The sequence below is a fragment of the Rattus rattus genome, chromosome 13 (assembly GCF_011064425.1).
Source record: "Rattus rattus isolate New Zealand chromosome 13, Rrattus_CSIRO_v1, whole genome shotgun sequence".
NCBI lineage: Eukaryota > Metazoa > Chordata > Mammalia > Rodentia > Muridae > Rattus > Rattus rattus.
In genome coordinates, this window is record NC_046166.1 from 39347525 (window position 1) to 39360592 (window position 13068).

Below are 13068 nucleotides of genomic sequence, written 5' to 3' on the forward strand. Positions count from 1 at the left end.
TGAAATGATAGAAGAAAACACTCCTGTCTTACATTACTGAATTAATAGGCTACATTAGCCATTGTTGGTTTTTTTTTTTTTTCTTTTCAGACCATTTCAGTTTCTGTTTCCATTTACTTATAAATATTTTTGAAGGATTTTTTAAAAACAATTTGACGAGAATTAAGCCACTTTCCTTACTGCCTACGGCACTGTTCTGTATATTTTCCAATTAAAATGTTTCCATATTCACTTATATTATGAAGCTATTTTGGTACACGGCTCCTATTTATTTCATTATCCAAATTTATATATTCTCTGTCTCTGTGAAAAACACGAGAGATAGTTTTGAGTTTTTAAAAATTTGGGCTTCCTATTTATTATTTTAAAAATAAAGGGGTGAACCTTTCAAAAGTTCTATTGCTGAGCAAGAGAATGGACAAAGAGATCTAATTGAGACCAAGGTGATAATTGAGACCATAGTGATAATATGTAAAGGAAATGGGCTATAAGGTTGTGCATGTTAAATACATATACACATATTCACACACACATGGATGCATAGAAAAACAAACCACAAAATATTAAGGGGGAATTGTTTTCTTGGTTTATCTGCTTTTTGTTTGTTTGTTTGTTTTAGTTTCTACAAGGAACAAAATTCGTATGCTCAGTGCTTGATTTCAATGAGGAAAAAAGCAAGCAGGAGGTCGCTGGGCAGCATTTGGGACAGCATCCTCTTTCCGGGTCCCTGAGGCTGCTCTCCGTGCTCAGCTGTTCTAGCACAGATCCCCGTACCCGTCCTTTTCTTCTCTAGTGCGGAGCCTGCTACAGTCAGACCAGCAAGACTGCTGAGCACCTCTCCAACCTGCTCATTTCTCTAAAATCCATGCTGCCGATGTAGGCACATTTCAGGTTTACCTTTTCCCTTGCCTGGACTTCTGCACGAAGCTCGGCCACCACACTTTTCCTGCTTCCTCCCCCGTCCCTGTCCTCCAGCTTCTGAGGACTTTCCAAATGGAAAGCCTGACAGGCACATCATTTACTTACCACAGCTCTGCAAGGGCCTTGTGACACTGGTGGGGCTTGGTGGAGGCGCTTCGGGTACCCTTCAAAGCCTGCTTTTTATCTTCAGGACCCTTCCACGCTCACCCCAGGCCGGTCTCTTCTCTTGGTCCCATGGGCATTTGTGTGCCAAGCCCTTGCAGACTCTGTTTTCTGGGGGGGGAGGGGTGTTCTTCTATTTGTCTGTGCTTTTGGGCCTCGGCCCTGTCACTGTGACTTGCTTTCTTGTCTAAATCTGATTTCTCCTGTGGGTCTTACTAAGTGTTACTGTATTCATTTGTTCGTTCGTTCATTCATTCACTTGTTTATTTCGGAAGAGTCTAGTTTTGGTCCTTGGTCTCAATTAGATCTCTTTGTCCATTCTCTTGCTCAGCAATAGAGCTTTTGAAAGACTGTGCGTGGAAGTTAACTGAGGTAACTCGGGTCAATCATTCTTTGGCTTTCCTTTCCTGGATCAGAATGAAAGGGAAAAGTCCTGAATCCTGTCTGTGTCTCCATCCCTCGTGCTTCTTGTCACGACTCGCGAGTGATGTGTCCTTAAATGTATGATAAATGTGCAAAGAAATCACCGATCAATATGTCCCGTGGCTATCTGGGTCAGACATAGATCCACCAAAATCTCCCAAATTGCTCCGGACCATTGCTCTATCTAGTCTGACTTTGTTTTTGTTTGTTTGTCTGTCTTCTGTTTATTTGTTTCACCTGACGTGAGCCTGTCTAGTGAACGTTGTGATAAGCTCATTTACATCAGATGTCGTTGTTGATATCTTTAGTCTAATGTTTTCCTTTTCCGTCCATTTACGTTTTACACTTTTGTTTGTTTTTAACAGTGGTGGGGAATCTAACCGGGTCAATTATTTGCTTTGACCGTCTTAGTGTCTTAAACTATGTTAACTGGGCACAGCCCCAGATTGCATCCTGGTTTTAAAATCCAATGGGGAAACTCTCCCGGTTTGTCGTGTGGCCTGTGTGGATGACTCTCCTGTTTAACACAGTTACTGACTTAGTTGTGCTTGTGTCTGTGATGTCGACTCTTGTTTAAATGTCCCATTGTGTCTTTGTTGTACCTTCCTAATCTTCTATCTCCCTTTATCATGCAATTGTTTCATTGCTCCTCTCAATCCAGTGATATTTCCCTGGCTCATGAGTTACAACTCTTTTGGCCTTGTTATTTTAGAAGTTTAGAGCGGACAGTATATGACTTTACTATAACAGTTTACCACTAGGTACTAGTGAGTCATTTTGTGTGGTGCACTATCAAAAGCTCACACCGTGCTTCTGAATCCCTTTCTTTATGCTACTGTGGCAGTTGATTTCAGTCACACTCATTACGAACCCTGAAATACATGGCTATTTTCTTGGACTTACACAGTCACCGAGCTTCCAAAGATTTAAGCAGTGTCTTATACATGTCTCCACATACTCAACCTTGCCGTGTGCCAATTTTTGATTGGCGTACATCTGTGCTTCTGTGCCTGCTTTTCTATTTTTCTGTCAGACAGTCTGATGATGACCGGCTTTGGTGTATATGAAAACGCATCTATTCGAGTCTCGGTTTTGAAATATTTCCCTCGGGCATGGGAATCTAGAGGACTTGCTTCTTATTCCCCTTCTGTGCTTTAAAATGCATGGCCCTGCTGTGTGCGTGCTCGCGTGACTTTCATGGAGATGCTTTCATTATAGTCGCTGGCTTCTTTTCTCTGCTCTTAAATCTCTCTTTACTACATACCGGACTGGACAGCCTGCGCCATAACCAAACACACTGGTGTAGATTCCTTCACACTTCTTCTGCTTGGGACTTGTTGAGTCTCTGAGATCTCTACATTTGCTGCGCTCACCAGATTTGAAATGTTTATGCTGGTTTTTATTCTTCTTCAAATATCATCTGCCCTCTCGCCTGTCTTGTTCTTAGGGTTCTGTCACCCCCTGACCTCTGAACCCTGTCGCCACACTGACCTTACTGCCTCTAGGTGATGACTGGCTCATGATCTACTTATCAGTCCATTAGCTTTATTTGGCACTGTTGCTTCTCTTTCCATTCCTACTTTGCTACCCTTCCTTTTGTGATGTCTAACTCACCATTCCTCATCTGAGAAATTGTGCTGTCCCTTTATGGGTTTGATTAAAGTCTTCTTTTTCTATCCTCTATATTCAAGCATATGGGACACAGTAATGATCCTTGCTGCATTAGGAACGCCTCTGCTGCTAAAACACCATGCATGACCTGGGTAGCATTTGGATTTCAAGCATATGGGACACAGTTATGATCCTTGCTGCATTAGGAACTCCTCTGCTGCTGAAACACTGTGCATGACCTGGGTAGCTTAGGGAAGGAAGAGTTTATTTGGGGCTTACAGCTCCAGAGGATAAGAGTCCACCACTCTCACGGCCGCGATAGCAGGTTGGCATGGTGACTGGAGCTGGTAGCTGAGAGCTGAGGACGCACATCTCCACCCACAAACAGGAAACAAGGGAGGGAGCTCTGGAAACTGAACATGACCTTTCAAATTTCAAAGCCCACCCCCAGTGACGTACTTCCTCTAGCCAGGCCACTTTTTTTAAAAACTCATTCAAGCGGTGTCACTAACTGGGGACCAAGTGTTCAGATGCCCAGGATTATGAGGGACATCTCATTCAAACTACTCACCGACCTTCATGTCCATGTCTAATAATTCTAGCATCTCTCAGCTCTGCATCCAGTCTTGACTGGCTGCCTTTTCTCTACATTGTATCTTTGCTCCTTCCATACATGGATAAGAAGCATGGAGGATTTAATTACTTTTAATTTTTTCTATAATATTCTTCAGCTCTGTGAGAGTACAATTAAGCTATTTGGAAACAGCTGTTCATGGGTGGCCTTGTCTTTTAAGATTTTTGAGCTGGGACCAGAATTGTCTTTGTTTCATGCCTCCATTCCACACAAAGCTGAAACATTGTTTCCCTAAGTCGGTGGCCCAGTGCAGTCGGAGGCTCTTGCAGAATACTGCTGTAATAGCTAGCACACCGAGGTGAGCTCTAGATACTCTAATCAACATAGGGTCTGGAAATGTAGGGAGTCTTCGACGATGTATTGTCTGGACACACCTTTGTGTTGAACTGGATGCTGTAGGCGCTTAGCAGACAGACAGAGGCTGGGAATATCCTAATAAATGACACACTACCGCATAGCGCCTCCCAGAAGGCATTTTTTTCTTCTAAGATGTCAGCAGTCCTGAGGATGAGAGTACCGCCATCATTCTTCAGATGACTATTTCTCTTACGAGTCAATTTCTTTCGAGCGATCTCTTCACACAAACACGATGGTCTTTACTCTGCTCCATGCTATAGAGGTACCCTCTGTAGATGCTAGAGATTCATTCTTCTTGCACTTCATCTTCGTTCCTCCAGCGTGACACCCTGAAATTTCTCCCCAACTTTCTAGGAGACTGACCTGTGTCCCTAGGGAGTCTGCTGCTCTCCTGTAACTTCCTCCCTGGGTACAGGTTTGACCAGGGTTCTTTTGTTTTTAGGGATGGGTGCTTGCTGCTTTTTCTTGCTTGATATCAGTGACTTGAAAACTCTTGTCTCACTCATTTTGCTCTTGGTGTTTTTGGATGCCTTTAATTCTGGAAATCTGGAAGCTCCATAAGGATTACAAATAAAGCCTGCCTGGGAAAGATCCTGTCACAAAGTAATCAGTCAGAAAAAAACATGCAAACAAGGGAACATCAGATATTTTATTTAATTTTTATTATTTTATCAGATTTATTTGTTGTTTTAGTGTGTGTATTTGATCTGTATGCATGTGCTACATATGCGTTATTCCCGCGGAGGCCAGAAGAGGGCACCAGACTCCCCGGAACTGAAGTTGCAAGGGGTTATGACTGTGCATGTGTGCGCTAGCTACTGAACCCAGGTCCTCTGCAAGAAGAGCAAGAACTCTTATCTGTGAACGGGTAACTCCAACTCCAGTGTCTATTCTTCCAGACAGGAAAGTAAATTTAGTTCCTGGGACATGCTTGGCTTGGTGTGTATAACTGTTGTCTAATGTCTTTATTAACTGTGTTGTTTAAGGAAAACACTTGAGCATGCTGGCTTTCTCAATCATGGACACTCACTACCTGAACCCTCTCTGCAGCTGTCACTTCTGTGACTTACAGTGACTCCCTGTCCTTGGATTGTCTTTCATACTTCCTTACGAGAAGCCATTCCGTGTCTTTTGTAGGAAACTGGAAAAAAAATCAAAATTATTGATACACGTAAATTCAACATTACCAAGAAAGTTTCCATAATATGACTTTATTTTTATACTTAATTATTTCAATTCTTTGGTTTACAAGTTTGCCTCAGAAAACACAGTTTTCTCCACAAGGAACAATAAAAATTGATTTCCTCTTGTGTTCAATTACTATTAATATATTCAGTAAAAGAAATACTTCAACATGTATATAATACAGGAAGTTGTGTATGCAGCTGGTTAACATAAACTGGTAATTCATAAATGCTAACTTATTAGGGAAGTGTGAATGATAACAAAAAGGGGACAATTTCTCGCTGTTGTGTATCAATGACTTAATTTAAATCTGCAATAACTGTTAGGGTGATAAATTAGTGTTTTGCCCAAAATTTACTTATTCTTAGCATTAAGTTTTTCAGCTGTAATGAAAGTAGGCAGGCACTCTGTGCTTGTGGTCTTCAAGGTAACACTTAAGGGTTCCTAGTTCTGATAGAAGGTAGATGTCAGAGGAGGTGTGACTGACTGGCCAGCAGGCTCTTTAACTTTGCGGGACTCATGTTCATTTTTTTATCTCAGCCCTTGGGATTTTAGAAGTATAGTTGATGATAGCATGTCAATGATAGGTCAAAATAATAATCATTGGCGTCGAGAGTTTAAAAAAATACAGAAGCTCCAATTAAAATTACATGAGTTTGATCAGGATGTAAAGTGAAAATAAATTAATGGGAAAAATTCAGGTTAGTTTCTAAATGTAGAATCTTGGGTGTTGTTGTTGTTGTTGTTTTTGAGACAGGGTTTCTCTGTGTAACTATCCTGGCTGTCCTGGACTTCATTTTGTAGACCAGGCTGGCCTCGAACTCACTCACAGAGATTCACTCGCCTCTCCTTCCTGGATGCTGGGATTAAAGGCACCACCCCTACGTGGTTTATTTTCATTTTCACTGAGAATATGTTTTCATTAAGTTCTGTTTTCTGCCTGGTTCAAAGTACATTTAAACACTATATGTGGGGGACAGAGAAATAGCTGAGTCGTTAAATCTACTCTCGTAGAAGACTAGAGTTTGGTGCCCAATACCCATGTGGAGCTACATACTCCAGCCTGTAACTCCTGCTCCAGAAGGTTTGAGGCCATCTCCTGGTGTCTGTGGTCACCTCTCTGCACATGCACATGTGCACATAGACACACACCATAAATAAGCAGATAATAAAGTAAGTCTTTAAATACTGTGTCTGCAGTCGAAGTCAGGGTGACCCTCCTCAGTGTCCAGAAAGCTAGAGCCTGGTCATTCATTTGTTCAGTCAAATCTTTCAAAGTCCAGATGCTCCTTCACTGCTGACGCACTGTAACCCCGACAAACCCAGTGGGAAATGAAAGTGGCCTAAGCCGTAAGACTCCGAGTACACTAAGTCCGCTTAGCATCCTAGCACAGTACATGGTTGTCCCTTTCCTCACTTTTGTGACTTTAAGGGGCTGAGCCTCACCATCCCTGCCCAGAGTCACAAGAGGCCTTCTACCACAAGTCACCAGCCCAACAGAAAGCTCAAAGTTCAAACAGCATCTACTGTGTGTACATCGCTTTGACATCATCATAGGTAGTCTGAGAACCAAGTAGATCCATTCCGTCAAGATGTCTATACTGAGGAACGGTACAGTGCTAGGAACCTAGTAATGGCGATGGTTTAAGGGCAACTTCCAAAGTACCTGGCTTCCATCAGAGACTTACCTTCCAATGTAACTGACTTGTTTTTCAAGGAGGTAATGGAAGTTAGCTGTATCAATATATTGTTGTTCTCATGTCAGTTCGCTTAAAAAAAGAAATGCTCTTGGTTACCTCGCTTAGCAATAGCTTCATTTCTGAACGGCTGCACCTCCCGCCCCAGTTTGTTAAGTTCTTTGTGTGGAGTCTGCACACAGTGACCTTCTCCTTTGTGAGAGACCAGCAGTCACTATCAAAGGATGGCAACGGTTTAGAGCTTCTCGAGCATTTGCATGTCTTAATCTTCTCCTTCTCAGCCATGAGTGGAGGAGATAACCCAGGAAACCGCCTGTTTGAAATCATATTGAGCTCACTGGCTTCCTTCAGAGACTCGTCGGTGGTCGAGAGCCTTACAGTGTCGATTCAGTCCTCAAAGAGCCCGAACTGTGTACAAGCGCTGAACGAGACATACAAAGAGCTTCGCATTGTTTTGAGTGTCTGAGATCAAACTGCCTGTGTCTTTGATAGCGTATTTGATTTATCTTGATTTATCTCTGCAATTTAGAATTGCTTTGCAAATAAAACTTAGTTAACTCGTGTTATAAATGACCTTTGTTCCAGTACTGGCCAGACGTGTTGGTGTACTGTCTGGGGACCCATATGTATGGGTCAGGGTACACAAAGAGTCAGAATCACAAGTTCAAGGACAGCCTGGCCAAAAGAACATAGCAGAACCCCTATTCCCCTCAAAAAATCAACTGGGAGAAAGGTTCTAGACCTCTCTGTCCACTAATGGGAAAACAGACAATAACACTCTAAAAGAGAGGTTGAGAAGTAGCTCTATGGTATGGTCCTTCCGTACAGTACCCGAAGTCCTGGGTTGGTTTCAGGCACCCTAAAACAAAACTAAAGTTATCTTTAATGCTGATAACTTAACGTTTCATTAATGTACCAATACCACAACTTACTTTTTTGTGGTTGTGCACTCATGTTACCATATCAAAGAACTACGTGAGTACCTAGTCCTTAAGAGTAGAAAGTCGAATCCTGAAAATCACGAAGAGCCACCTTTTTACGTTTACAAGTAAACTGCGCAGCATGTCAAAGCACCACCCTTTGAGTGGTGGGTTTTGCTGATCACCGTCATTAAGAATGCTAATTTTAACAGATATCAACTTTAGGATGAGAAGCAGAAGTTCCGCAACGCCCTAGAATTCCAGACATCTATTACTGGAAACGCTTGAACTCTATTTCCTGGTCAATTAAAAGGCTTCTCGATGACCATTTAATCTTGAGAGTCGATACCGCTTTTCCTCCGAAGAACCAAACACTAGCTTAGAAAGGAAATTCATTTTGAACTTCAGACATATTTATTCAGGGCGTCAAATGATGAAATTATAACAATGCAATTTAAAGATCATTAAGGCCAATTAATGTCTTTTTCTTAAGATTCCAAAAACAGCCACTGATCACTGTAACAAAGAATCAGTCTTTTGATGGGTTTAGCAGACCAGTTGGTTTTTATAAACAGAGAAGTGCTGTTGAGAGAGAGAGAAAGAGAGAGAGAGAGAGAACACAAAACCCAAAAAAATCAAAAGCCAAGAGCAATGACCAGTCATTTGTAAATTGTATTTCCTGAAGAGAAGGAGAGACCACTGGCCAGCAGTTTCTTTCAGGTTATTTTTCATAGGAAATAGAGCCGTGAGTGAGGCCGCAGTTACCACATTGATTGAAACTGGCTCCTTCAAGCAAACTTGGATGACTTTCATTCTCACGTGGTTAGAGGATAATCCCATGGTTTTTGCTCTGAACCCTAGCAGGCATGGCTCATTTGGAGCCTGGTGTGGGAGCCTAGTCCACGTTATAACCTCCTGTAATTTCTATTTAGCGATCCCACTGGAAAGCATGTTACTGTTTCACTCACTAAATGGAGGCTCCATTTGAGCTGGAACATTTTTTGTTCTGTCCTCCTGGGTCCTCTGGGAAGGCATTCAGTAAATGTTTCCCTAAACTAATTTTTGTTTTGTTACAATAATAAAAATAAGGAAGCTCGTTTCATATTCTTATAGTCTCTGTCACTTTCTTTTTCATATTAAAGCTGAAAGGAAAGCTACAATAAAAATTTCAGGTGTTATTAAGAGCCATTAGAAGGATCTGCAAGAAAGTAATGGAGTAGTGAATCAGAAAAAGTCAATGAAAAATATTACCTTAAAGAATACGGCCACAAGAAAGGAAAAAAATGATGGCAAAATCGCAATTCTCTTTGAACAGTCTGAAATATTCGTAATTACTTGGAATGGCCTGATTCATTCCAAACTTAACAGACATGTGGAGACCCATTTGAGGAAAGCGCATAGTGGGGCATATAATTTGGTTGAAGAAAGGACTTGGTGGAGAATTCCAAATGTTTCTAAGCGAACACGGTGGAGTTCTGTGATTATTCCAGCCCCAAAGCTTTGCCACACGTTTAGTAACTGGATGGGAGGCAGAACTGAAAGAGAGGGGACTAGGAGCTATTGTGGTAAGCAGGAAGAATGAAGATTTGCTAACAACACGATGTGGGCGATTCAGAGGCCACGAGACTCCGCGTGGGAAGCGTATTCAAGAGCTGCGTGCTCTGGAGAGTGGATGGCGACGAAATGGAGAGACCGTTTCTGCACAGAGCATGTCCACGGAAGGTCAGACCTAAATGCCAGCCATAGCCCGAAGGATCCAGAAGCAAAGAGAGGACCCGGGGCTAGCCAGGAGGCTGTCTCAAGTTGGTTATGAGAATCACTGGGATAAAAAGTAGACTGTGGAAAAGTAGGGTTGGGGTGGGGCGATAATACCGAGGATTGAAGAGGGAGCTCCTGGGAAACGGCAGGTTGAAAATGAAGAACCTGGAGAGACACAGCAGAGGACCACGGAGTGCTGATTCGCCTTGGGCAGCTCGCTCCCCATCTTCCAGGTCGCAGCGGACCGGGAGACCGTCCCCACAGTCCAGCAAACTCAGGAAAAAGAGCTGCAAAGCAAAGAAACAGTTTGCCCTGCTCCTTCAAAAGGATGCTTGCCATCGGCAGTTACAGAAGAAAAAAACAGCAAGTGCCCCCATCAAATTAACCACTTGAATTGCCTTAAATGTCAGGGTAGCACTGATTAAGTGCACATGCGAGGGAGGGAAAAATGCGTTTCAGAAGAAGGGGTATGCGAGGGGCGCCGGCTCTTTCCACAGTTCAAGACATTTAGCTCCTTAACGCATGGAAATTACCCTCTGAAAGCAAAAGTCTTTGTAAGAAAAATGAATAAACTATTCAATTCATTTGATGAAGTTCCCCATAAAAGAATCTCTCCCAATTTGTTCCTATGCATTAAATGGGTAAAAAAAAAAAAAAAAGTAATAACATGGTTTTGGGGGGCGGGGCGGTAAGGAAAAGAAAGGCGATTTATTTGCACAAGAGGTACATGCTACGGGCAAAAAGTTTTCCCCTACGGAAAACTGAAGAAACTGTCGAAGCAATTTTTAACAGGCTTCTATAGTGTTATTTAAGCTTGAGTTTAATTTTTATTTTGTATTAATGTGTGTGTTTCTTGGGAGTGGGGGAGAGGAATCCTGTAAAATGTTTGATATGAATGCCCAGAGCAGAGTGTGTCTCACCTGTTGGTGTGACAGACTATGTTAATAGAAGAGTCTTGGGACTGTCCATTTTGCCTCGAAACTGGGATTCCGGCTTGCAAAGCTATCCTCAGCTAAGAAGGGTAGCGAGCGCGCGAGCGAGGTGTCAGTCTGCGGCTGCTCGCGCTGACGTCATGCCAACCTTTTCTCTTTGCAGAAAGGCCAGTGAGAGTTGAACTCTGAGCGCTGAAGTTCTAAGAGGCCGGACCGATGCGCACAGAGAAGGAATGAAGGAAGTATGGATGTGAAGGAACGCAGGCCTTACTGCTCCTTGACCAAGAGCAGACGGGAAAAAGAACGGCGCTATACAAACTCGTCCGCGGACAATGAGGAGTGTAGGGTCCCCACGCAGAAGTCTTACAGTTCCAGTGAAACCTTGAAAGCTTTCGATCATGATTCTTCACGGCTGCTTTACGGAAACAGAGTAAAAGATCTGGTCCACAGAGAAGCCGACGAGTATCCTAGACAAGGTAGGTACCGGCTCGAGTAGAACAAGGTATCCGTGCGCACGTGTTCTTAACTTAAAGATGTCCCGGGTTTCAGGCCCTAGAGAAAGATACCATTTTCCTGGTCCTGGCTGCTGGCTCTGATTTTGAGATAGCCAACAGGTCACAGAGTGTAAGTGGGAGGTAGAAAGCCACCCAGGAGACATGGGCTCACCCACCTGGGTAGTGACACACATGAAGAGTGAATAGTTCCTCAGCTCCACACGATACATATGTGAGGTTGATCGTTTCGTACATGATCAAAGTTTCAAGTTTCTCTTAGTTGAATGAACACTCACAAACACTGCTTTTAGAGTTAGAACTGGTAAAAGGAAAGCAGGTATTGAGAGGAGGAAAAAAACCTCATAAAAACCTCCTAAGACTAGGGTTAGGATTCTCACTATTCTTACGTTCCATCCAGCCCAGCCCTCCGCTGGTGTCTTCTTATGCAAGAGTGAACCACAGAAGGCTTCCCTTTTCTTTCTCCCATGCAACCTCATGCCTTAACACAGTCTATTTGCCCATAACATAATGGCTTGGTCATTTGCATATATTTCTCGAACATTCCTACACTCACTTTTTGTCTCCCTGTCTTGCCAGTGAGGCAGTGGCTCCTGTAACTTTGGTTTGCCGTCCTAGAACGACTTCTCACACATTAAGACAATAGAGTGTCCTAGGTGAAGCATACAACTAGTTCTATGGTTTTTTTTGTCCAGCATTGAGATGTGGCCAGGATTTCCCCAGTGAAAATCAGACCCTCTTACATGTGCATGTCAAAGTCCATCGGATGAGTGCCCCCTTGGCTAATTTAATTGGGGAAAACTAGGAAAAAAAGGAACATTAGTAATAAAGGATATGTGCTTATGTTTCCTGGCAGAGTCACTAAGGACATTAGGGTGGGAAAATCCGAGGATCTTTAAAGAGTGACAGTGCAGGATATCTGTTACCCATGATTCTAAAACTTTCCCATGATTCCTTTACCCTCCGCACTACCGGAGAAGCCATCCTGCAAAAACCAGAGGGTGTTCATTTGTCCAAATCAGTTTATATTCTAAAATAAATTCACTTGATTTCTTCAAGAGTAATCCACCCCCCATCCAAAGCATGCTCCACTAAATACTGGTGTAAAACTTCATGGAGAGGGAGAAGATAGTTTCGGATTCTTAACTGACTTTGAGGGAGGTGCAGGACACATATGGCTGGGTATTCTTGGTAAGTCAGGGAACATTCACCAGATACTAGAAAGCTGAACCTCAGCTTTCCTCTCACAGTGTCTACACAGCTGGAAGACATTATCAATACACACTTACACCACTTTTTAAAAGTAGACAGTGCATGCCATCTGAAATCTACGTGAAGTCTTGCTTTATATATATGCATATACATTACATCATATATACATAATATACATATGCATATACATTGTATACATATATCATATACATATACATCATAAACATATACATATATCATATACATATATACATAATGTACATATGCATATACATCGTATACATATACATATACATCATGTACATATACATCATAAACATATACATATTACCATATACATATGTTAAAAATACCTATTTGGTGCCATGTTGTGGGAAGAGCGGTAGAGCAGCCTTATACTGTTGAGCACAATTAGGAGACAAGTCCGCTGCACATGTGGCACGAAGCATCCGTGAGGCCTATCCCCACCCCAAGCAAGCATTTAGTTTTGGCAGAGCGGAGGATGCTTAAAACGGGTTAAAAATAGCTCACTTGAATTTTCACCTCCTAGGCAGTGCTAATCCAGCGCAGGCTGTTGTTGACGGCACTGGCAACACCATCTGTGGAAAGTGCAGAACCAGAGTTCTTAGGGGACCAAGAAATACCATTACTCAGCCCCCCGCAAGCTGGGGAGCTAGTGAAAGAGAGAGGGAGCCAGGCGGCATGGAGGCCTCTCATCTGGATCCTGGTGGAGGGGCGGCGAGG

At 42.7% G+C, this 13068-nt stretch overlaps 1 protein-coding gene across 1 annotated transcript in view; it reads left to right on the forward strand.

Moving 5' to 3' along the window:
- Tenm3 (teneurin transmembrane protein 3) overlaps window positions 1–13068 on the forward strand; it is a 603629-nt gene that overhangs the window by 158694 nt on the left and 431867 nt on the right. The window contains exon 2 of the mRNA XM_032919375.1: window positions 10764–11076. Coding sequence (XP_032775266.1) covers window positions 10845–11076 — 232 coding nt within the window. The 5' untranslated portion in view covers window positions 10764–10844. The remainder of the gene's footprint in view (window positions 1–10763; window positions 11077–13068) is intronic.